This window comes from Phyllostomus hastatus, unplaced genomic scaffold (assembly GCF_019186645.2).
Source record: "Phyllostomus hastatus isolate PE091 unplaced genomic scaffold, TTU_PhHast_1.1 phas_contig_150, whole genome shotgun sequence".
Lineage (NCBI taxonomy): Eukaryota > Metazoa > Chordata > Mammalia > Chiroptera > Phyllostomidae > Phyllostomus > Phyllostomus hastatus.
In genome coordinates this window covers 2,294,868-2,319,611 of record NW_025333611.1, presented here as the reverse complement: position 1 = coordinate 2,319,611, position 24,744 = coordinate 2,294,868, and the positions used below count along the sequence as shown (strand labels likewise).

The 24,744-nt window shown below is 63.0% G+C and overlaps 1 protein-coding gene and 1 long non-coding RNA gene across 2 annotated transcripts; one reads left to right on the top strand and one right to left on the bottom strand.

Moving 5' to 3' along the window:
- Window positions 1-10,974: 10,974 nt before the first annotated feature.
- Window positions 10,975-12,490, bottom strand: LOC123807448. Its single transcript, XR_006783653.1, has 2 exons — window positions 12,269-12,490; window positions 10,975-11,790 (listed from the first exon to the last, which is right to left on the bottom strand). It is a non-coding gene; the product is annotated as an uncharacterized LOC123807448 (long non-coding RNA).
- A 6,470-nt stretch (window positions 12,491-18,960) lies between these two features.
- On the top strand, window positions 18,961-22,367 carry ACTB (actin beta). The gene is made up of 6 exons (XM_045821258.1): window positions 18,961-19,101; window positions 19,810-19,938; window positions 20,103-20,342; window positions 20,793-21,231; window positions 21,316-21,497; window positions 21,615-22,367. The coding sequence occupies exons 2-6, from the start codon at window positions 19,816-19,818 to the stop codon at window positions 21,756-21,758; spliced, it is 1,128 nt and encodes a 375-aa protein (XP_045677214.1). The 5' UTR covers window positions 18,961-19,101; window positions 19,810-19,815; the 3' UTR covers window positions 21,759-22,367.
- The last annotated feature ends 2,377 nt before the right edge of the window (window positions 22,368-24,744 follow it).

The window sequence follows — 24,744 nt, the reverse complement described above, 5'->3', positions numbered from 1 at the left end:
GTTGTTCCACTCACTTATGCATACATTGGTTGGTCTCTATATGCGCCCTGACCGGGAATCAAACCTACAACCTTGGCATATGGGGGAGGGGTGATGCCTTAGCCAAGTGAGCTACCTGGCCAAGGTACTTGAGTGTTTGCAAATAATCTTTATAAATCCCAGTTCCACAACTGCTTTTTGCAGCAATTTTACCAAGTTACTGTTCCCTCTTTAATTAATGAGCTGAATCAAATCATTGACAAATGTTCATTCTCTAATTTTTCCAATAAGCTTCTAAATGGGTCTCGGGACTCGAGCTGCAGAGGACCTAGGCCAGGTCGAGTCCGGCCCCGCCCAGCTTGGCGTGGCAGGCGCGTTTCTAGCGCCACCTGGTGGCCGCCAGGTGCTCCCGCAGCCTAATCGAGAAGTGGGAGGAAGCGCGAGGCTGGTCTGCGACTGCGGGATCCTGGGCGGTGGCGTCTCCGCCTCCGCACTTCGGAGGAAACGGGCCGCCTCTTTTGTCTTGGTAGTCTTGGACGGCTTCCCTAAGGAGGGCAAACTGGAGCTGGGCAATGCAAGACACATCAATTCGTCTTCTCAGTCCTGGATCCCGGGGCGCAGAAGCCAGAGCGTGGTCCTGCCCTGAAGTAAGGGGACAGCGTGCGGCTCCCCGCGAACTGCAGCAAGCTTCATTCTTAGGGTCGTTATGCCCATTTCATGCACTGGAAAACTGAGGCTCAGTTCTTAGAATATTGGCGCCGCCGCCCTGGTCTAGTGCTGGACCAGCCACGCCCTCCCAACCCCCATCCCCAAAATGCCCAGCCTGCTACCGGGGAGTTCATGATCATCTTTGAAGCCCTGCTTATTGAAAGATTCCCTTTATTTAGAGGGAGGGAATTAGTCCCGCAGAGGGCCTGACCCACCAGCTGAGTCACTCAGGAAGTCCAGATGGGCCAACTCTGCTCGCTCTGCCACCTGCCAAGCGCCTGGGCCCGGGGACTGAAAACAGAACCGACCTCCACTCCGCCTCAGATCCTCCCAGTCTGCCTCACCCTCTCTCTAGGCCAGGAGGACGGGGGAAATCCCCGCCCCCTACCCCGCCATGTTTCCAGCTCCCTCTCTTCCTCCTCCCTAAATCCTCAGGCAGCACTCCGGTCGCCAACGATTGGCGACCGCCCTCCAAACCCCAGCTGGTGCTAGCGGGAACTTGGACCGGGTAGGGGGAAAACACCGAGGGTGGGCGTGGCGTGCGGTCTGCGAGTGCTTGGGGGCGGAGCCTTTGCGAGAGCCACGCCCCTCCCCGCCCTCTTGGAGTCTTTTCCTAGTCAACGGCAGTTCCCAGGAATTCCGCTGAGTCACTTCCGAAGCTGCAGCTGCAACCAAAGTGAGAACAGTAAGTGTCATTCAACTCTCTGAGCCGCGGCCCAGCGCCGACCTGGGACGCCCGACCACTGTCTGTCTCATCGCCTCCTCGTGGGCCAGCGAGGCCACCCCGCACCCCATTCTCTGCCGTTTTCCCCCAGCCACGCGGGGGTGCGCAGGCTCCCGCCTCTGGGCTGTTCACTAACCACGCCTTCTGCCTGGCATTTCCCCGCCCCCCAGCACCAGCAGCCTGAGCGTCCTCCTCACCGGCACTGCCAAGGCCTCTGCTCCGTGGGGATGTGTCATGTGTCAGGGGGTATCTGCGAGCCTGACCCGCAGATGCTCGGGTGGGCACTTGGATTGGCACAGATGTCCCGGTACAAACAGCAGCCCGGGGCGCTACGTGCTTCCTGGTACGAGTGGACAGGTGCGGGCTCTCCGTCCGTGTATCTGTGTGCGAGGCTGCCGTGCACAGCGTGGGGTCAGGTGCGCCTAGCGCGCACCCTGCGCATTCCCCGCTGGCGCGGACGCCGGTCTCGGATCCATTGTGTCTCATCTCCAAGCCCACCCTTCGCGCGGAGGCCCCGGCCGGAGGCTGCGAACTACGACTCCCAGAACCCTTGGTGGCTCCGGAATTCCTGCGGGGCTCAGCCAGTAGGGGGCGCCGGGGCTCTTAACCTTACGGGTGCCTTGGACCAATGTGGACCGTTTAGCAAGTAATGATACTTAGGGACGTCGGCTAAGAATGATTTTTTTTAAATTAAAGCTTAAAGTTGTGTTTTTATTGCATCTTTATCTTTTTAAATTCTGGTAAAATACACACCATGAAATCTGCCACCATAACCACTTTCAACTGCAGGGCCGCGCCGCTGTCACGCTGTTGTGAAACAGCCGCGCGGACCTTTCTCATCTCGCGAATGTGAAACTCCGCATCCCCTTTAAATTCCCCTTTTCCCCTCCCCCAGTAGCCACCCTTCTCCTTTCTGTTTCTAGGAGTTTGAGCACTTCAGCTGGTGCATTCAGTGGAATCATGCCGTATTTGTCCTTTCGTGTGGCTTGTTCACTTAGTAACTGTCCGCAAGATTCATCCGTGTCGTAGTCGGACTTTCCTTCCCTTCAAAGGGGGAGTGGTATTCTGTTGTACGTATAGGCCACATTTTGTGTATGTACTCATGGATCAGTCAGAAGCGCGCTTTTATTTTTATTTTTATTTTTTTAATAAGAGAAAGTTGCCCTGGCTGGCGTAGCTCAGTGGATTGAGCGCGGGCTGGGAACCAAAGTGTCCCAGGTTCGATTCCCAGCCAGGGCACATTCCTGGGTTGCAGGCCATAACCCCCAGCAACCGCACATTGATGTTTCTCTCTCTCTCTCTCTCTCTCTCTCTCTCTCTCCCTCCCTCCCTTCCCTCCCTAAAAATAAATAAATAAAATCTTAAAAAAAAAGAAAGTTTATTTAGAAAGTCACAGTGATAGAAGAAATGGGCTCAGGAAACCAGTTGGAGCTTAGGAGAAAGAGACAGGCGGGGAAAACCCAGCCTGGGGGAGAGGGTGGGGAAGAGCACCAGGCAAGCCTGTGCCACTAGGCAGAGCTTCACCCGGAATCAGGCTTTTAAATGCCTCAAATAAAGTGCATAGACTCACAAAGGAAACGTTATAATTTGATTGGGGTTGTCAGCGAGTTGAAAGAACAACTTGTGAGGCAGTCACACAGATGCAGTTCTCCAGGAATGCATGAAATGATGTTCATCTCACGCGGAGAGACTCCGGCCGGTTTGCAGACAGCTCTCTGTCCACCGGCCCTGGAGACTTCCGGTTACACAGTCCGAGTGCAGCTTCAGCGAGTGGCCCAGCTACTTCCTTCTCCTGCCCTGACCGGGCACTCCGTTGGGAGTGCTGTCCCCGTGTGCCAGGGTTTCAGGTTCCACCTCTGGTCGGGGCACGTTCAGGAGGCCACCAATGAGTGCATAAATAAGCAGAGTGACAAATCAGTGTTTCACCATCTCTCTAAAAATAAATTAAAATTTTCAAAAATTCCTACAAGTCAGAACTTTCTGGAAACAGCCCCATCTCTGCGTCATTTGCCCACCTTGTCTCTAGTGCTCAAGGACGGCTGCTCAAGCCTCTGCCACTTGGGCCGCCATCTGCCCTCGAGACCAGGAAGCGTCCTCAGCCACAGAGGACAGCCATTCAGAGCCCAGGGACGAGGGCGCTGCCTCCCTGGTGCATTTTCCAGAGGCATGCAGGTCACCCGTGACAAATCATAGCCTTTGGATCCTTCCTCCCGGTCGTGCCAGGGAAGTTCCGGCCTGGCCGCCTCCCGGAATGTAGGCCACTGATGGGTTGAGACCTCAGTCTACAGGCCAAGCCACCTGTTGGAGGCGTAGCCGCCACACAGCTGACTGTCTGGGAAGCGGCCACACCTGGAAACCCGGCCCAGAGCAGTGTCATAGTCCACCTGGTTTCCTGTTGCTGGGAATTAGCAACATCTGCCTTTGTTCTGGAGTATGAACTGTTTCCTCCAGGGTCAGCCTCGCCCTCAGAGCCCTGGGGCCTGCTGGAATCGGACCCCAGTTCTGGAGCGGAAGGCCCCAAGGGGAGGAGCCTGCAAGAGGGCCCCTCAGGCCAGGGTGTGACTGGGGAAGGCTGGAGCCCTCAGATACTCCAGGAGGGGCCGCAACACCCCGGTGCCCAGGGAGAGAAACGTCCCCACCAACAGGGTCCTGGGTGGCAGCTGGGCCCTGGGACACGAAAGGACGCCCTGCGTGCCCTATGTTTCCCCACAGCCACTTCTCGTCCAGCAAGACCTGGGTGGAACCGGGCCTAGGGGACGGGGGGAGGGAGGGCGGCAGACCGGGGCGCCTGTGGCGGCCGGCTGCACGGGGCTGACCCTGGCTAGCCCGGCTGACTGGTGGAGATGGCTCAGGTCCAGGGCTGTGAACGTCCCCCCTGGAGGGCCCCCCCAGAGGAGCCGTGTCTTCCAGCAGGTCTGGCCCTGGCCCTGCCCCCCCTTCTCAGGGCCTCCACCCCCCTTCCTTACCCTCATGGCCTCCCCTTCACTTGGGCAGCTTCACACCCCCACCAAAGCCCCTGTGGTGCCCACCCCACCCCCAGAAGCCTGTCTGTCTGTCTTGCTCACATGTCCCCTTGACCTTGCCCTTCTCAGCTGGGTCACCTTGGCCTACTCACTGAACCTTGCTGCATTTGGGGATCTTCATGGGGGGGGGGGGCTGTCGCCAGAGAGCCTGGGTGTGCTGCCCACCTATGGGTGCTCAGAAATGATGGGCGGGAATCAGCCCGCCCTCCTTTTGCTTTCTTTTTCCTCTTCCCTCTCCCTTCCCGGACGCCCTTTGTTAACCCCCACACCCCCCCTCCATTCCCACCTGCTGGCTCCAGTCGGGTTGCCGGCAGCCCCCTGGGGTTCCCTGGGTTCTGCACCCCCAGCGGCGCGCCCCCCAGTCCCCAGGGCAGGGCTCCAGGCCTCGGTGGCTGGCACCCACCGTCACAGTCTGTGTTGGCCACCCACGGAGGATCCGGCCACTTGGAATCGGAGGCCAGGTCCCTTGCCGGCTTGTGTCCCACTGAGCGTGCTGGCCCTGAGCCTCACCTGGAGTGACCCAGGCTGCAGGGACAGGGCAGTCAGGACAGGACGGGCAGGGCATAGGGCTGGCTGGCCCCATTTGTCAGAAACACAAGCCTTCCCGGCCAGGCCAGGCCAGGCCATGGGCCTAAGGGAACTGGGGGCAAAGACCTTCCCACCCTGGTCACACACCCCAGCACGTGGACCCTGCCCCAGGGGGCTGAGGAAAAGGGGAGCCCCACATAGGACCCCTTGGCTGAGCACCTAGGCTCACGCGCCCCCAAGGAGTTACTGGCCGCTGCCTGCACGGGAGAAACCCGGGGTCAGAGTGGCGGGAGCCAGGTGCAGCCCCCGACCCGACCTCTTTTTTACAAGCGTGAAACGTGCGGAAAACTACAGAGAGGAACGTAATGCACCTCCAGGCGCAGTAGTCATCTCACCACGTTCCCTGCAGCTGCATTTTCTGAAACTTGGGCTCCCAGACTTCTCCGGACTTCTCCCCAGGCCCTGCCCCTCCCCCCGCAGCTGCCCGGCCCCTTCCCATCTGCCTTCGGGTGGCCTTTGTGCACCCATGAGGCCGTCCCCGAACAACATACGAGTGTCCTGTGTGTGTGCGCTTGCTTTTACAGTTCTGGCTGGGTGCGAGTCCCTCACAGCCGAGGTCACCAGCCGTGAGTGGCCGGCCTTTGAGCCACCACCCTCAGGGGCACGGAAAGTCCCGCTGGGCCGCCCCCCCACCCCCGCATAACCACCGCCAGGGACACTGGCACCAGAAGTGGGCTGTGCGTGTCGGTCGGCCCTGCACCAGCCGAAGGTGTTTGCATCCGGGGTCCTGGGGGTCACCCGCGGACGGGAGACCGACCGCTCCCATTCCTTCCCCTGCTCTGAGTTCCGCCCACATTCCTTCGACCTGCCCCTGCGGACCGGCGTCTGGGGCGTCCATCCCGGCGTGTCCTTACATTCCACAGCCCGCACAGGGCTCCGTTGCCCTTTTCTCCCCGGGGGACCTCGCTGACATTTCTCTGAGCAGCAGCCTCGGCCCCGTGGCTGGTCGCCCCTCTGGGCCAGGCGCCCGCTCCCGGCTCAGCCCGCCCCACTCGCGCCTTTGCCGGCTGTCCGGCAGCTTCAGGGTTAAAACGCCGCGGGCCGGCGGGGGAAGGGTGGGAGGCCGTCCGCCGCGGGTCCCCAACCTGGGGATTCCCCACGGCCAGGCGCCCCGGCTTCTCCGAGGGCGCCCCCCGCCGGCCCCCACACCCAGGCCAGGCCCCACACCCCGCCCCCGGGCCCCGCTGCCCTCGGGAGAAGCCGGAGCGTTTCGAAAGGCCCGGCCGCCCCTGGGACCCCTCCCCCGGCCCCTCCGCAAACGGGAAGCTCAGGGAGGAAACCGCGCAGCGCGCCGGGCAGCCTGCGGGCCCGATGACTAAGTTCGGCTCCGCGACCTGCCACCTTTGCCTTTTATGGCGGCCTCGTGGGCAGCGGACGTGGTTGCGAGGGGCGGCCGAGACTGCGGGCGGGGGGCTGGGAGGGAGCGCCCCGCCCCGGGCTTTGCGGCACGAGCGCGAGCGCTCCCCGACCGGGCGCCACAGCACCCGCCTCCAGATGGCCCGGTCCAGCCTCTCCTGAGTGTACGGAGAGGGAAACTGAGGCCCGGAGACGCACGGGCGCAGACTATTAAGGTCACACGTATTGCAGGGTGGAGCCAGATGACACCCAAAGGCCCGGTTTCCCAGCCCAGGGCCAAGATACAGATGACTCACACTCCCTGGGGTGGGGAGGGATGGGCAGCTGCCTTTATTGAGCGCCCACTGTTTGTCTCCAGGTGCCCATTATTGCTCTTCCTCGCAGCAGCCCCGGAGGGAGCATAGGCTTGTGTCCGGCGCCTCGCACCCCACACGCGGGCTCTCCTGGGAGGGGTGCTCGGGTGGGGCGGTGCCGGCCGGAAGCAGCTGCGCCCCCTCCCCTTCCCTTCGCTGTAATCTGCGCCCGGCCGGCCGCGGGTCCTCCTTCGTATTTGCACAAACTCGGGGGATGGAAATCATCCCCCCGCTTACCAGGTGGGCAAAGCGAGGCTGTGAGCAAAGTGACGGGCCCAAGGTCACAGGCGAGCTGACCGGCGTTGCTAGGGGCCCGACTTTTTTATGCCTCGGAGGGGATACCCGGATCCTGGAGCTATTAACGTGCATGTGCACCCCACGCAAAATTAGAATTGCCAGGCATCTCCCAGGAGCTGAGTGGCAGCGTGACGCCCTGGGCACGTTTGCAGCTTCCTGATACTCGTCAGCGCCCTCCCCCACCCCGCCCCCAGCCCAGCACTGCGCCCGGGCCGCACTCCGCGGCGCGGCGGGTCTCAGTTTGCTCAAGTACAAATTGGGGACAGCGTGATGGTTTACTGCGACGCTGTACACAGCGGGGGCTTGGGGCAGCTCCCAGTCTGGGACCCAGAGGGGGAGGGGCGAGGCCGGGATTTAGAAAAACCAGAGGCTGGGCCCCCAGGCGGACGCCGGGCGGGGGGGGGGAGGGGGGCGGGGAGGGGGGGCAAGGCCGGGGAGGCCCAGGCAAACCTCCTCTGCGGGCCCTGCGTCCCCTCCAGGGGCGCTCCCAAACCTCGCCTTTTATGGAGAGGAAGTTGGGCCAAGTGGGCTGGGCTGCGGGAGGGGCGGGGTGGGGGCGGCTGGGGCCTGTGCGGAGCTCTAGCCCGGAGCGACCCGCGCAGGACTCGAACAAGAGGTGGCCAGTTTATCTCTGAGATGGGCCACGTGAGCCCTGCGGGCCTGGGAGCACCAGATAATAACCACCCCGCCCCACCCGCAGCTCTGGCCAGGCCCCGGGCCAGGGGGAGGGGAGGGGGCCTGGACCCCGTGACGGAGCCAGTCCCTGGCCCTGGGCGCCAGCTGAGCCGGGCTGGAAGGCCTCTGGGAAGTGGGTCTGACCAGGCGTACCTTGCCCCCCGCCCCGCCCTCCCCCCACAGTTACCTGTCTGGGGTGTCCCGATGGGTCTCTGGTTTGCTCAGACCTAGACCCCTCCCTCCCACCACCTGGGAGAGCCTTCTGGTGTCTCTGGCCTGTGGCCCAGTGTCCCCTCCAGCGTCCTCAACTGCCCCCACCTGCGGCCCTGGCGGGGCCCTGGCGGGGCCCAGGGGGAGGGCTGTGAGTGGCTGTGGGATTCTGGGAACCCCGTATTTTGCCCCAACAGGGGGTCCACTGTCCAGCTGGGATTCCTGGGAGTCCAGCCTGAGGTCACTGGGCCCCCTCATGCAGATGGACACACTGAGGCCCAGGTGGCGGGGCAGAGCCCCGGGTGTGCAGAGGTCTGCGCTTCGGTCCTCGGGCCGGGGGGGGGGGGGGGGCTCCAGCCAGCCTGAGAGCTGGAGGTCAGTGGGCGTGCAGCCTGAGGCCTGAGGGCTCTTCCGGGCCAGCCCTGGGCAAGTTCCGTGACCCTGACCTTCCCGAGTAGGGCGCTCTGAAAGGTCTCTGGGCCTCTTCTCTCACCGGTGACCACACCTGCTTCAGGCCCCTGCCCTCAGGCTGGGGCGGGGGAGCAGCGCGCACAGCTGCTGAGCTAGGCTGGAATGCGGGCCCCGCCCGGCGCCCTCCGGTCGAGGTGGCTGTCCCCATGAAGTCTAGATAATGCCATGCAAGTGGCTCCTGCTGACAGGGAGAGGCCAGACGACAGCCCTGGCCCTTTGCCCTTTGTCCTCTGTCCTCTGCTCAGGGGGCCCCGGGGCCAGGAAGTTCAGCTCATCCACTTCCCTTCCTCCTTGCACCACCCCGATCCCCAAAGCCCACCGTTGTGGGAGGTTCCTCAGAGAGGCCCCCCGGACCTCGGCCCCCTGGGAGCAGAGCGGCAGTCCCCACGGCAGGCAGGCGGGCATCTTTTGGCCGGGGAGCCACGTGGGGCGCTCTTCTGGCCCCAGCGCACCCCAGCTTTGCCCTCCCTGCACCCCGGTTCTGATCCCACTCATTCCACAGCTGAGAGAGCAGGCCCTTCCGGGCAGAGCGTGTCCCCCAGAGTCACAGACATGGCAGCCTGCCCCGACCCGCCATCTCCCCACAGGGTGTGTGTAGGGGACCCTGGGCACGTCCCCCCACTCCTCTGAGCCTGGCCTGTGACTCCGGGGACCTTCTCGGGGCAATGGATGGGCAGCCAAACAGGGCCTGGCTCCCGGAGGCCCACAGGTGAGCGCCTCCTCCAGGTGAGCATGGCCCACTGCCCAGCTTCGGCCTCGGGCCCTGCAAAGCCTGAGCAGCACTTTGAAAGTGGCCCTGCCCACCTCTCGGGAGACCCGGGGACTCAATCAAATTCTAGAGCATCAGAGAAGTGCCAGAGCATGCCAGCCACTCACGACTCGTACTTCGTTACTCTCACTCCTCTGGTGTTCCCAACCCAGGCTGGTGCCGGGCCAGAGGCGGCAGAGTTGGTCGGGGGAGCCGTCTGCTGCAGCCGCAGACTTCGCCCTGCTCCTCCAGCCTCCAGGGCTCCCGGTCACCCTTGCGGGACAAAGTCCCCGCTCCTGTCGCTGCCGGCCCTCTGAGACACGCCTGCCCCAGACGTGCTGGATGCCAGCTCATGGCAGGCCCACGGAGCGCCGTTTCCTCCTGGCTGAGCTCCAAGGCCACAGGCTTCGCTGTGTGGCCCCGCAGCGGGTGGCCCTGGCTGGTCCAGGGCTGAGGCCGGCGGAGAGAAAGGGGTGCCCGGCCAGCGTTGGGGGAAGGAAGCGCAGAGGTCACCTGGGAGGCCGGGTGCGGAGGTCCGGATCCCGGTTCCCAGCAAGTCCCTTGTGGGTCTCCCGGCGCTCCCAGCGCTGGGTCCCTCAGGCTGGCCCAGCGGACTTGTGACTGTGGGGTGTCCAGCCCCCGGGAGGGCCTGACTCTCGTGCTTTGGGCTCCAGAATCCAAGCTTGACCCAGGGTTTGTGAGTCTAAGCTGTGTCCGTGCCCACCGCAGTGTCCCCATCCGCGCAGTGGGACCAGAATTCAAGGCCTGGTGTGTTCCTCCCAAGGGGTAAGGACTCACGGCCCCCTCTGACCCCCTTCTGCCGGGGAAGCTGTGTCCGGGGGGTCGCGAGGGCTCCCCCACCACAGGCCCATCCCACCCCAGCTCACTTGTCGGCCTCTTTCCCAGGTGGGGCCTCCGTGGGCTCTACGGGGCCTGTCTAGACGGGAAATGGCCAGCTCCAGGCTGGCCGGATCTTCCCACTGAGGTTCCCACAGACCCAACTGCCGAAGCGCCCAGTCACCTCAGGCGTCCGCAGCTCTCCCAGCAAGGCCTTCTGTCCGAGCCCTCTCTAGAGTTCTCCTCGGTGGACTCCTATTCAAACTGCAAGGCCCAGCTCTCAAACACCCTGCTCTGGAAAGCCATGCCAGACCTGCAGGCCGGGAAGGGGGCGGGGGGGCGGCGGTCTGGTTCAGGAGGTCAGACAGTTGTTTCCTGCCGTGACTCCCCCCCCCACACACACACCCCTGTGGAGAACAAGGCTGGAGTCTCACCTGTATGATCAGATTGGGTGAGTCAGCAGCAGCCCGGGGACCTGAGGACTTCCTGTGACGCTCCCCCTCCCCTGCTCCCCTGCCAACACCCCTGGAAGGTGTGAGTCCTGAGCCCAGCCCCGCCGCCCAGCCCCTTCCTCCCCGGCTCTGGCAGCCCCAGAAAACCACGGATCCACCGCCGTGCCCACGCCCTCCTGGGACAGGACGCACACACCCTCGGGAGACAGCGCATCCCCTCCCGCTTCCTGTCTCCCTTTGTACAGAACCCAGTCCCCTCTTCTCTTCCTTCCTCCCTCCCTTCCTCCCTCCCTCCTTCCTTCCATCTGCAGATGGAGACCAAAACCTGCGCTAACTCCACACCGGGGATCCCGCAGTGAGCCAAACAGACGCGGTCCTGCCCGTGGAGCCACAGGGAGACAGGAGACCTGCGATCACACAGATACATCCGATTCTCCGCCGCGAGGAGCATGACGCTCGCGGGAGCCACGAGGGCCGTGCCCTTGCCTGGGAATCCGGGAGGGCTTCCTGGAGGAGATAACGTTTCCACTGATCCCTGAAGAACACACAGAACTTAAAGAAGCAAAAAGAGTGTTTTGGGAGGGGCTTGGGGAGAAGGGCCACCCCCCTCCCAAGACTTGTAGACTGAGTGTGAACAGCAAGCATGAAGAACCGAGACAGCGGGGGTCTGGGGCTGAGGACCCCGGGCTGGCAGGGCTGGTGGGACCATACTCCCTACCTAGCTGCTGTCTTAGGAAAGTGCACACGTCCCTGGTGGGCAGCTACACGCATTGCCACAAAGTGACTACTTCCATGTACCCAGCGCCCATGGGGGTCAAGAGACACTTCCAGCTCCCAGAGCCCCGCCCCCACGCCCTTCCCAGTTAGTGCTCCCCAAGGGCAGCCGCTGTCCCCACTCCAGCCTCCCGGGCTCCCTCCCTGTCCTCACACTCTGATCCCCGGGTCACACGGAACCGCTCTTTTCCGTCTGGCCTCTTTTGCTCAGCACGTTTCTGATAGCCACGTGTTGCGTGATCGGGAGTTTGTTCCATTGTGTGAACACGCCAAGTCTTATCTCTTCATTCCGCTGCTGATGTGCCTTCAGGGTGTTTGGGGTTTGGGGGGCCCTGGTGAACGTCTGTGTAGGGCAGAGGAACCTCCGGGACCACTTCTGCACCTGCCTTTCGGAGGCCGTGTGCACCCGTGTCCTCGGATAAACACCCGGGAGGGGAACTGCGGGGTCACGCCGGCAGCGGGCCACACAGCTTCTCACGCCCGCTCCGCTCCTCGCGAACTTTGCTCTCACTCTCGGGTGGGTGTGCGGCGCTATCTGTGTGGCTTCAGTTTGTTGCGTTTTCCGGATGACCCATGGTGCTGCGCTTCTTTTTATCTTTACAAAGATTGCAGATCGGAGCGGCCTTTAGTTTAAAGCCATCGTTCAAGGCTTCCACTCACCCCCACGCCGGCCCGCTTGCCCAAGCACTGCCCAGCCTTCTCCACTGGACACACAGTCCAGAAGGATGGGGGGAGGGGGAGGCGGTGGCAGCCGCAGGCAGCCGCCCACCCCTCCTGGGCCCCCCCCCTCTGTGTGCCGGGTGAGGTGGGAGGGAGCCAACCTGGAGGGGCGCACTCCCCTTCCCTTCGGAGCCCCCTCCCCCCTGCAGCCCCCAGCAAGCCTGGGAGGAAGTCGAGGCACCAGGGCCTTCGTGCCGCAGAGACAGGGTACCTCTGGCCCAACCAAGGTCATCAGCGTATGGTTCTCTCTGTGCTTGCTCTGGCCGGGCCCAGCCTGAGCCGTTCTGGTCATTCTCCTGTCCCCTCCCTACAGCTCTGTGACATAGGTGAGCCACTCTCCCAAGGCCACTCACCCAGCTCGGCCGTGTCCTCAGTAGGGGAGAGGACAGAGCCGGACACATAACCTTCCATCGCCTTCCGCTATCTCGCTGCTGCCCGCGGCGCGCCGGGAACAAGATGAACCAGCGTGGCCCTGCCCCACCCCCACTCCCGCTTGCAGGGACATCAGGTGGGGCCTTGGGAGCAAGTAGGGGCTGGCGAGGAGCCTTCCCCAACCCCAGCCTGACCCTCTGCGGGCCCTGACGTCTGTCTCTGGGAGGGGTGACCATGAGGCGGTGCATGTCAGCAGGGCTGGGTCCAGCTGCTGTGGGCGCCTCGCCGCTGGGGCAGCTGGGCCCACTCACGTGGTTCAGAGCCACCAGCATCTCTGGCCTTGCAGAGGGGCCCTGCCCCATCCTGGACAGACCAGCCCGGCCCTCCCAGTGGGACACAGAATGCAGCGTCCCCAGCCCCTCGGGGCCCAGTGTCTGGTTCACCACCATGCTGGGTGAGGTCGGGGGAGCCCCGCCACCCTAGGCCTTGGTTTCTGCTTTGGTGAGGAGGCGGCTCTCAGGGTGTCGGTGACAACCCCCGAGAGGCCCGGGAGGCCCACCCGGGAGGTGCCAGCCCCACGTGGTCCAACCCTGGTGGGCTCAGAGATGCTGAGTCACCTACCCAGGACATCCAGGGGCTGAGTGACGGGCCTGAATGCCGTCAGCTCAGAGCCTGGAAGTGGCTCAGAGAGAGAGAGCTGGGGCAGCGGGGGTGCCGCATTCCCTCCTGGACACCCCGGCCGCTCTGGGGGGCTCTTTCTTCCGGCTTCACCGAGGGTGCGGTGTGCCCCCCCCCGGCCCTGTGCACAGGGGGCTTACTGCTGCGTCCTGCCTGGGCCTGGTCTGAGCCCCCCGCCTCGCCCCTACGTATTCTGGTACCCGTGTCCTCAGCCACATCTCTGTGTCCCCCACTGTCACCCCCAGTGCTGCGGGTCTGGGACTCAGCAGCCCAGGCGACTTAATGAAACAGCCAACATTACTCCCCGGTGACCCAGGGAATGAGGCGAGGAGCCCTGGCTGCTGTCCCCCAGCCCCAAACAGTGGCCGGTGGGCCAGGGGGACCCTCCTCGCCTGGCGCATCAAACCCAAGCCCATGCGTCCAGGGCCTTCTCTGGGCTCGCACAGGACCAGTGTCACCGAGTCCGGACCATCCCCGGGGGACAGTGCAGGCTTCGGGGAGGGGGTCCCCTCGTGTGCCGAGCAGCCGGCACGGGACTGGGCCCAGGGGAGATGTCAGGAAGCCTAGGCCGTGGGACCCGCTTGGGTCCCTGGCAAGGCTGCCGGCGGCTGAGATTGCCGGCTGGGGAGGGCCTGGTTACACGGCGCCGCGGCCAAGACCGATCGGGTTTCCGCCTGGACGGGCCCCAGGACCCGCGGCCAGAGGAGTGGCAGCAGCTGACAAGTGCCCCACGTGGGGCCCCGTGTGTGCCCCAGGCAGGGCGGCGGGTGGTGGGGGGCAGCTTCTGCTGCTGCTTCCTGGCCGCCGGGGTCTCAGGTTGCCCACGGGGACTCGGGGCTGCGAACAGTGCCCACTGAGGCGGAGGACGCCCGGGCGGGGGTGCCCTCAAGGTGCGCTGTGGCCTTCCCCACCCCCACAGTGGGCCCCGGACTCCTCGGTGCCAGTACATTCACGTCCCAGCACGCTATTCGCTGTGGGGCGGAGCCTCCCACCCTCACCGCCTCAGTTTGTTTGTCTGAGAAATAGGGAGATTCCAGCTTAGCTGGCCCCGAGTTTTCTGCGTGCGGGCACAGGCCCAGCCTTGGTCACCGCGGGGCTTTGGGCACCCTGCCTCCCCTTGTCCCCTGGGGGGTGGGGGGGCAGGTTTCGCCCGCCGCCCGAGGTGGGTGAGCTGGGGACCTGGGTGAGTCAGCTGCCAAGACTCAGCCACTGTCCCGCCCACCTGCACTTTCCCAATCCCCCTCCCCGCCTGTTCCCCTTTCACTTCCTCGGTCCCCCCCAGGGGACCTCCACCCCCCAAACTCCTGGGCCAGGCGGGGGGGGGGGGTCAGGGATGAGGTCACCCAGCTAGAAAGGGGGTGAGGCCCTAGCACCTAGCACCGACCCTGAACTCCCTGGGTGCCCAGCCCAGGGCCTGGGACGGCAGACCCCACATCACTGACTGTTCCCAGCACCCCCCCCCCCCGCCAGAAGCCCCTCTGCCCTTTTTAGCAGCCCAGGGCCAGCGGCCCGAGGCGTGGGATCGGTGTAGCAGGGCCCCCAGTTTGTGCGCTCGCTGATGGTGTGTCTGCTGACACCCCGGCTGTCAGGACCAGGCGTCTCCAGAACCCCTCTCAGCCTGAACTTGAAATTGCTGCTGACGCCACCACCCAACTTGGTCTGAGCTATCACAGTGGTGAGCCTGGCCTTGACCTCTAAGTGACTCTGGGCAGGTCTCCACCTGCTCCAGGCTGCTTCTCCTGGAACCACAACTGTGGGGAGGCCTGTGAGGCTGGGCCGCCTGCCCCCCCAGAGTTTTCAGGCCCTGGACAGTCCTCCGCTGCCCAGCCCTGGGGGTCCAATTGGGGAACCTCGGGTCTCATCGGGAGAATGGGGACAGCCAGCCCCGCCCAGCAGGAGGGTCTGGGGAGAAGGAAGAGAACGGCTGGCCTTTTGGGGGGGAAGCCCAGGGCACCTTGTTCTCATTCTGAAAACCTCCATCAAGGAAGCTGGGCTGGGAACTCCCAGGGTTGGGGGGGTCCCCGGCCCTTTCTCTGCCCACCCCTGGGGCATAGGAAGAGAAGGGGTAGTTTTTAAGGATTTTAAAAAACTCTCCGAAGACGTGTCGTAAGTTCCCAGTTTCCAGGGCAGGGATCCCCCTTCTGTGCTGGCTCCTTCAGGGGATGCCCAGGCCGGGCTGAGCCCTGGACAGCCCGGAGAGGGGACCACGGTGCTGGCTGCTGCCCAGGAGAGCACCCTGGGCCCGCCCCCCCCCCCCCGCCCCGGCCCCACTTCAGGGCTGGGCACCCTCCGGGGGCTGGGGCTCCCTCTTCCCTAGGGAAGCCTGTCGCCACTGCCCTTCCCAGGCCCCAGGGCTTGGTCTCTTCGGCGGTCTCCTCGGGAGGTTTGTCTCAGGGGTCACCCCTGCTGTGTTCGGGGTGCTGCCCTGGGCGTGTGCCTGACCGGCTGGTGCTGGCTGGTTGGATGCGGGGGCAGTGTGGTGCCGGAGGTCCGGCTCCCGGCTGCGCTCTGCTGTGTGACCCTGACTGCGTGGCCTCCCCTCTCTGAGCAGGAAAGCTGGTGCTGTTATGATAGAAGAGGGGAGAAGTCCTGGCAGGTTTCCTAGAGGGGGCAGCCCAAGAGCTGACCCTGGAAATTTGTGGCGAAGTCGGGCAGGAGGCATAGGAACCCCAAGTCCAGCCCCTCCCAGGGCCTCAGGAGTCCTGAGGTCCAGAATTTTCTCTTGAGCCAACGCGGGAGCAGGGGAGGGGTGCAGAGGGAAGAGGCCACGGGAAAGAGCAGGCCCAGGCCCTGAGGACCCACTGCTGTGTGACCAAGCGCCGGTGGCTGTCCTCTCTGGGCCTCGGGAGATGAGCACTGGGGACCAAGGTGGGGCCCAGGAATTCGGACTTGGGAGCAGTCTGTGGACCCAGCCCCTGGAGGTGCCCCAAGGCCCTTTACCCCGGGAGGGGCAGCTCGAGGCCTCCCAAAGCCCCTGGCAGTGGACCTTGAGCCTGGGCAGGGCACCACTCCTTCCTCAGTTTCCTTATCCGTAAACAGGGGGTGCGTCTGCTGAACGTTTTGTCCCCTCCTCCGTTCAGTTACCCCTCATGGAGCACTTACTGTGTGGGGGTGGGGGCTAGGGAGAGTTTCTCTTCCCTTTCTCAGGCCCACCCCCACTTCTTCCTCTGGAGAAAAAGACCTTGGGGGGGGTCCCTGCCTGGGGTTGGGGGGGCACAGTGGGGTTCTAGCACCCAGAAGAAGGGTAAAGACAAGGTGGCCGGTTTCGGTGAGGGGGTGCATGCCCTCCGGAGGTCTCTGCAGGTGGGGGAGCTGCGAGAGGAACAAAAGCACCAGACAGGCAGGTGGAGTCCCCATTGGCTGAGCTGGGTGGGCTGTGCCAGCCCCGGTGGCGACGGCTCTGAAACTCCCTGCAAGGACAAAGTTCCCAAGCGGAGAAGAACCTGTTCACTTCCTGCCCGCAGTCCCCGCCCCCTTCCTCCGCCGGCTGCGCTTCCTCTTTTCCCTCTGCCGGTCTTTCCCCTCGGCCCCTCCCCTCGGCGAGGCCCGTGCCCCCCACCCCCCATCTGCCCTGGGCCTGTTCCGAGGCCTGAGGATACACCCCGGCGGTCCCTTACACACTCAGCACAGCAGGGCCCTGGGGTGGGGACGGTGCGGGGAGGTGGGTGGTTGGAGACCCTGGGAAAGCGGGTTGAGAATGGACTCCACGCTCCCTTTCTCAGAGGCAGAATCAGAGGTGAGGCTGAGAAGGGGAAGAGAGACTGCCCGCCCCCAGCACACAGCAGCAGGCGCTGGGGAGGGGCGACTGAAGGAACGAGGGGCTGAGACGCAGCAGTCTGGTGCGGAAGCCGGCCGCATGCGGGCCCAGGGCCCAGTGCGGAGGTTCTAGGTGGGGGAGGGTGGGCGTTGCAGATGCTAAGGGCTCCCGCTGAGGAGGGGCTTTCCGGCCTGGGCCTTGCAGGGTGCATAGGAGAGCGCAGGACTATTTCAGTCTGAGGCTGGTCGGGTGGCCCTGGTCCTGCCCCTTGGCCGGCCCCTGGTTAAGAGGTGCGGTGGCAGCCCAAGCCTGGCGGCATGGGGACCAGGTGTGTTTTCCACCCCATGTAGTTTCCCGCAGGCACCCGAGTCGAAGTCTCCCATCCTGTGCCCTGTGGCCCTGGTCCCAGCCTGCCCAGCGCCCCTCCAGGCTCAGTGAACCACCAGAAGAGGTGCTCATTAGCCGGCAGCAGAAAGGGTCACCCCCCACCTAACCAGTCCCTGAATCGCAGGGTTGGCAGGTCCCCAGGTGGCTGCCCAGAGGCCTGTGACTGAGAGACACGAGGCCCGGAACAGAGCAGTCTGGCCCTCAGGAGGAAGCGGTGGACAGGCTGGGAGCCTCTGCCTGTGGCCGGGGTGGTGGCGGGGAGCTGGAGTTTCTTGGCAGCTCTCTGGGAATGTTCCTTTGCGGCTCTGCGCCTGCGGGCTCTGCTGTGTGCTGGGTGATGGTGGCCCTGTCCACCTACTTGTGGCCTCTGCAACCTTCAAAGAGACCTGCTACCCGCTTCCTCCTGTGGGCCGGACCGAGCCACCTCTTCCCTGGACACACATTCCACACCCATATATGGACTGACTGGTCACTGGCCTCAGCACTAGCTCAATGAACACCTAGTTCGCGCTGCAGAGCCCCGGGCAGGCTGGAGACAGGCTGGCGTGCCGGGCCAGCGCCGACAGCTAGGCCTTCTCTGCTGTGCTCCTTCGTGTGGAAACTCATCTTCTTGTCACCAATTCTAAGGAGGTGCCTGTGTCCTCCAAGCTGATCCAGGTGCCTCTCTGGGGTCCCACAGTCCCCTGGGCTTGCATCGGCCACCATCTGGGTCCAGGCTCTTCCTGCCAAACCGGCAGCTCTCAGAGCAGGGAACCACCCATGTAGAACAGGGCACCCAGGTCTCACCAAGTGTTTACAGAAACACAGGGCAGTAAAGGGTGACAAGGAGAGGGTCTTCTCTGACGGCAGCTGGCCTTTAGCTACTGTTCCTGCCGCACCCCACCCCCAACTCATCTGTGGCTCATGCAATGTCCTTCTCCAGCCCTTGGGGACCTCCAGATGGGCCAGGAGGGCAGTTCAGCTGTGGCTCCACAGGACAGACAATGGATGGTGGGCCCCAGAGCTGCACTGAGCATCCTGCCCGCCTGAGCCCAGCAGTGCCTGACGGCTGCCTGGGTGACCAGCCAGGCTACGGCCCAGCCCTGGCCTTGGCTGGGTGTGACCAGGCAGCCCTCAGAGGCAGCCTGGCTCCATGGCAACAGTTTCTGCTCTAGGGAGCCCACCTTTCCAGGCCTGCAGCCCGGCAGCCTGGGAGCCCTCTTCAAGTGCAACTTCCAGGCACTGGCCTCTGGGGCTGCACTGTCCCTGGGGACAGTGGCCCTGACTCCCCCCTATCACACCAGGTCTCTGGGTAGTAATCACCTCCACTTAGTAAGCTGAGCACCCCCAGCCAGAGCCCCCACCCCCACCCAGGCTGACTAGTTGAGATAATGTTGGCAACGCGGGGGGAGTGACTCCCTGACCATCCCTTTGGCCACAACTGCTACTAAACTTAAGCATGCACCCCAAATGCCAACAGAGACCCTCACATCCGTGTTAACCCTTGTGCCCACGGGGGAGCTCACTGCTCATGTGACATCCACACCCAGAGGGTCCCCGGGGTTGGGGGGCACGGAGAGACAGGCCGGTGCAAGCCTTGCCTTGCAGGGCCGCACTGAGCACTGCCACGCGGGGCGGTGGCCCACGGCGCGCACCCCTGGCCCGAGGGTCCAGCACCCTAGGGCGGCCAACGGCAAAACTCTCCCTCCTCCTCTTCCTCAATCTCGCTCTCGCTCTCTCCCAGTCCCTCTCTCATTTTTTTTTCTTCCCAAAAGGAGGGGAGAGGGGGTGAAAAAATGCTGCACTGTGCGCCGAGGCCGGTGAGTGAGCGGCGTGGGGCCAATCAGCGCTCGCCGTTTCGAAAGTTGCCTTTTATGGCTCGAGCGGCTACCGCACCGCCCTATAAAACCCGGCAGCGCGACGCGCAGCCACTGCCGCGACTTCGTCCACCGGTCAGCACAGGCTTCTCGCCTTCGCCGCTCTTTCGCCTTCGCCGGTCTACTCCACCTCCAGGTAAGCACCCGGGCCGGCCGGGCGCGCAGATCCGCGCCGGGCCCTCGCCTTACCTGGGCTGGCGGCGCCCCTCGCTCCTGCCCCGTGGAAAGCGCCTGGGCGCAAGGAGTGAGGCTTATGCTAACCTCGTTCCTGGCCCGGCTGCACTGCCCTGCCGGCGCGTCCCCCTGGTGCTGCCGCACACCCGGGGCGGCCGCGGGCCTTTGTTCGAGTGGCTAGTTAGTTCGCTGGGCAGCCGGGTGGGTGGGTGGGCGCGGTGGGGGGGCCTCACTTGGCCGGGTGGGGGCTGGGGACCAGGACCGGACTGCGCGTGCTCCTGCGTTTGCGCGTGCGCGCTAGGGTCGGGAGCCGGGACCCGGGCGAGGGTGGGGAGGCCTGCCGGAAGGGGTGGGGTCGCTGGGGCGCGTGAGCGCCTGCGCACATTTATCCGCGGTGCCGGCTCCCGTGGGTGTGGCCTCCGCGCGGCCAGCCGGCTCCTTTTGAACGGGGCTGGGGCGGGGCGGAGCGCCTGGCTTCCTGCCGGGCGCTGTGGGGCCGCCTCTAACCAGCGTTTGCCTTTTATGGTAATAATGCAGCCGGCCTGGCTTCCTTTGTCCCCAATCTGGGCGCGCGTCGGCGCCCCCTGGCGGCCAGAAGGTGTGGCGCGCCGGAAGTGGGCAGGGCGGGGGCGGCCCCACCCGACCTAGGCTCATGGCCCTGCTTTCGCAGCTCGCCATGGATGATGATATTGCTGCGCTCGTGGTCGACAACGGCTCCGGCATGTGCAAGGCCGGCTTCGCGGGCGATGATGCCCCCAGGGCCGTCTTCCCCTCCATCGTGGGGCGCCCCCGGCACCAGGTAGGGCGCCAGCCTTGGGTCTGATTTGGTGGGTGGGGTCCGCTCTTGGAGCAGGCGGAGGATGAGGCCTAGGTTCTCCAGGAGAGAGGCCTTTGGCTTTCTGTGTGGGTGAGGGTTGGTGGGGCTGTGCCCATGCTGAGGGCACCTTGTCGCTGCTTCTGCAGGGCGTGATGGTGGGCATGGGTCAGAAGGACTCCTACGTGGGCGATGAGGCCCAGAGCAAGAGAGGCATCCTGACCCTGAAGTACCCCATCGAACACGGCATTGTCACCAACTGGGACGACATGGAGAAGATTTGGCACCACACCTTCTACAACGAGCTGCGTGTGGCCCCCGAGGAGCACCCCGTCCTGCTCACCGAGGCCCCCCTGAACCCCAAGGCCAACCGTGAGAAGATGACCCAGGTCAGTAGCCTGTTGGCCTTCGGGGCTGGCCACACCCTTTGTGGCTCTTCTGTGCCACGCCCTTTCTTACTTCTTGTTCTTCTGCCGTTCTCCTAGGACTTTCTTCTCTGACCTGAGTCTCCTTTGGAACTCTTCAGGTTCTATTTGCTTTTCCCCAGATGGAGTCCTTTTTTTGTGTTTGCTTTTCTGACTAGGCGTTTTAAAGTACAAAGTGCTGTGGGTGTAGGTACTAACACTGGTTCGTGTGACAAAGCCACCAAGGCTGATGTAAAAGTGGCCTTGGAGTGTGTATTTTGTAGGTGCACAGTAGGTGTGAAGTGACTCCCTGTCCCAGGGTCCTTAGTACACTTAGCTGTGTTCTTGCACTCTCTGCATGTCCCTGGTCCGGCCTGCCTGCCTGTCCCTCCCTGGTGGCTTCCTGAGTGTGACAAGGCCCATGTCTCCCTGCAGATCATGTTCGAGACCTTCAACACCCCAGCCATGTACGTGGCCATCCAGGCCGTGCTGTCCCTGTACGCCTCTGGCCGCACCACTGGCATTGTGATGGACTCCGGTGACGGGGTGACCCACACAGTGCCCATCTACGAGGGGTACGCCCTCCCCCACGCCATCCTGCGTCTGGACCTGGCTGGCCGGGACCTGACTGACTACCTCATGAAGATCCTCACGGAGCGCGGCTACAGCTTCACCACCACGGCCGAGCGGGAAATTGTGCGTGACATCAAGGAGAAGCTGTGCTACGTCGCCCTGGACTTCGAGCAGGAGATGGCCACCGCTGCGTCCTCTTCTTCCCTGGAGAAGAGCTACGAGCTGCCCGATGGGCAGGTCATCACCATCGGCAACGAGCGGTTCCGCTGCCCCGAGGCTCTCTTCCAGCCTTCTTTCCTGGGTGAGTGAGGCCTCCCTGCCCCCGCACCCAGGGCCGCCACTGTGGTGGCCCCACTGGAAAGCTAAGTTGGGTCTTTCCCTTCAGGCATGGAATCCTGTGGCATCCATGAAACTACCTTCAACTCCATCATGAAGTGTGACGTGGACATCCGTAAGGACCTCTATGCCAACACAGTGCTGTCTGGGGGTACCACCATGTACCCCGGCATCGCCGACAGGATGCAGAAGGAGATCACGGCCCTGGCCCCCAGCACGATGAAGATCAAGGTGAGTGCGCACCCAGCCTGAGCCGGCCTGGGCACGTGGGGTGTCAGGCTGTCTGGCCTGGCAGGCTGGGCCCCTGTGGCGCCATCCAGGGTCCTCACGCTGTCCCTCTCTCCCCAGATTATCGCGCCTCCTGAGCGCAAGTACTCCGTGTGGATCGGCGGCTCCATCCTGGCCTCCCTGTCCACCTTCCAGCAGATGTGGATCAGCAAGCAGGAGTACGACGAGTCTGGCCCCTCCATCGTCCACCGCAAATGCTTCTAGGCGGACTGTTACTCAGTTGGTTACACCCTTTCTTGACAAAAAAACCTAACTTGCGCGCAGAAAGCGAGATGAGATTGGCATGGCTTTATTTGTTTTTTGTTTCTTTTTTTTTTTTTCGTTTGTTTTTTTGAAATTTTTTTGGCGCTTGACTCAGGATTTAAAAACTGGAACGGTGAAGGCGACAGCAGTGTGTCGGAGCGAGCATCCCCAAAGTTCTGCAGTGCGGCCCGGGACTGATCGTACATTGTTCATTTTCTAATAGTCATTCCAAACACCATGAGATGCATTGTTACAGGAGGTCCCTCGCCTGCCCCAAAGCTGCCCACTTCTAAGAAGGGCCAGTCTTCACCCGAGTCCACAGAGGGGAGGGTGATAGTGTTGCTTTTGTGTAAATTATGTAATCCAAATTTTTAAATCTTCGCCTTAATACTTGTTCTTTTTGTTTTATTTTGAATGGTCAGCCATCGTGGCCCCCCTTTTTGTCCCCAACTTGACATGTATGAAGGCTTTTTCTGGGCCCCGGGAGCGGGCTGAGAGGTGTGGCGGCAGCCAGGGCTTCCCTGCACACTGACGTGAGACCAGTTCAATAAAGTGCACACCTTAAAGGAACCTGCTCTCCTGGCTCGCTTGGGTTTTGGGCAACTTGGGGAGTTGGGGGAAGGGTGGGGACCAGGCCATCCCACTTTCCAAGGGGGCGTTTGGAGGTGCTCGAACCTGGACTTTGAGTGTCTGAGGGTGGAGACTCTGGAGGAATTGAGGATTTTGACCTCTAGACCCATGAAGGGAACCCCTGAGCCTGCCCTCCCACTTGTCTCCCGAGCACCCCACTTCCCTTCTAGGTTGGGAGTGCGGGCGGCTCTGAGAGGGTGGAGTTTGTTCACTGGAGACCACACGACTCCTGGGACTGGGTGGGTACCTTTGCACCACCTGAATGAGGCTCCCTTAGCTGGTCCTCCTGTCCTCTGGGAAAGGGACAGTGGCGGCTTGTAGACCACACTCCAGGCTGAGGACAGGGTCCCAGCCCATTAGTACAAGCTCCCCTGGAGGGGTCCTGCACAGCCAAAGGGACTTCCTAGGGGCCTGCAGGGCTGGGCCCTGTCTCCAGGGCTGGGGTGAGGGTGTCAGGTCGGGCAGAGAAGGCTCTGGGGGTGGGGTGTCAGGATTCTGCCTTGGGGCTGGAAGGTGGACGCCTTCCTGTGCACCCTTGGACCCCCAAGTGTGGTCCTGGTTTCAGTCTCCCAACACCCTGCAGGAGGAGGAGCTGGGCTCCTGGGGGGGTTCCCCTGGCCTTGCTGGTAAGTCAGCTGCTCTTGAAAGCTAAGCCCGGCCTCCCCTCCCCTCTGCCAGCTTGGAAGGGCACTGTGGCCCTGGAAGGGTTCTCTTACAGAGGAAGAGCAGAAGTTGGAGCATTCAGACAGTAATTTTAACCATTAGTGCAAGGTGATTAGGGAAGGAGACTGTTCTCAGACTTTGTGATGGCTTCCAAACCCAAGTAGGAGACTGGTCTCACCTAGCCCATCTGGGCAGGCCTCCCTGGTCCAGTTCCTAAACCAGCACAGCAGGTCCCCCTGGCCTGCAGTGCTGGCCCAGGGCGGGTGGGAGCCGAGTGTCCTGGAACTTCTGGGTCTCTGTTCCCCAACCGCACACAGTCTTAGAGGCCTGGGAAACTGGGTCTGTGAGAGGAAGTCCCTCCTTGGCCGGTTACAGCTCTTCCAGGCCGGGGGGCGGGGGCACACGGCGGTACACCCTGGGCGCTGGTGGGAGCTAAAAGGAAGTTTTCAACTTGGGCCACTTATTCCACAGGCATTTGCTGATCCAGGCCCCCCTTGCTGGCCCAGGGGCAACTAGGATGGCCTGACACAGACCCTGCCCTGCAGGACCTGACCGTCTGGGGAGAGACCCACCCCGCCTCCCTCTTTCTTTCCTTCGGCCACTATTTGAGTGGTTCCTTTCTTTTCTTCAATCATTTTGCCTTTTTTGGACAGAAAAGGTAGTAAAAGATCATGAACCCAGACAACGGGTGAATGGGGACTATCTCTCCAGAGGACGAGGCTTCCCCAGAGGCCTCCTGTGGCAAGGACCCCTGAGTTGGCCCAGGAGCTAGACAGTCACCTGGGTAGGTGCTGGGCACGCTTGTCCCAGACAGAGGCCTCGGGAAGCCACTGGTCACTGCCCGTGTGCACACTTAGGAGATGGGAGCATCAGTAACAGCTGGAGGGGTGGTTTTGAGGGGGAGTTTTCTCCTGTGAAAGGTTCTGGAAGTGCAGGTGAGACACACATCTGACTTGCGCAGTCCTTGATGCCCTGCTCCTCGCCTCCAGGGCCAGCAGGCGGCCCGGTCATCTGATGCCTGGCTTGGAGCAAAGGGCCAGCATCTCCCAAGCCAGGCTGAGTGGGAGGGGCCCGTCTGTCCTCCCCTTAGCTCACATTCACAGGTCGGGGAAATGAGGCTCTGGGAGGACAGGTGGCTGGCCCAGGTCACACATAAGCGAGGAAGATGGAGTTTGACCCTAACATACAGGCAGTCCGATCACCGCCTGCTTCACTGCTTCCCTGGGCAGATCCCCCGTCCATCAACACGACCGTTCTGTCTGACGGAAAGGTGGAATTTACCTCTAACGCCTGCAGCTGCCCGGCCCTGGGATCCGAACCACTCCCTTTCTCAGGCGCCTGGCTCCCCCATGAGGCAGCTCTGAGGACCTGAGGTTCACCTTTTGAATGAGCTGAAACCTGCCTCGCTGGAACGTCTTTCCTCTTCAAAGCAGGCCTGACCGGACAGAAGCGCACCCCGATAAGCCTGTCTGGGAGGAGGGGGTCCAGGCTAGTGCAGGAGCGTCGAGCCCGAGACCCTTCCCTTCATCCGGGTGCCGGGTGCTGAGGTCGCAGGAGGGTGCTCATGGTCATGCTGATGCAGGGCAGTCCACTTCCTTGTGGGGAAACTGAGGCTTGGCGGGTAAGATGGATAGGAAATGTCAGGATTCGAACA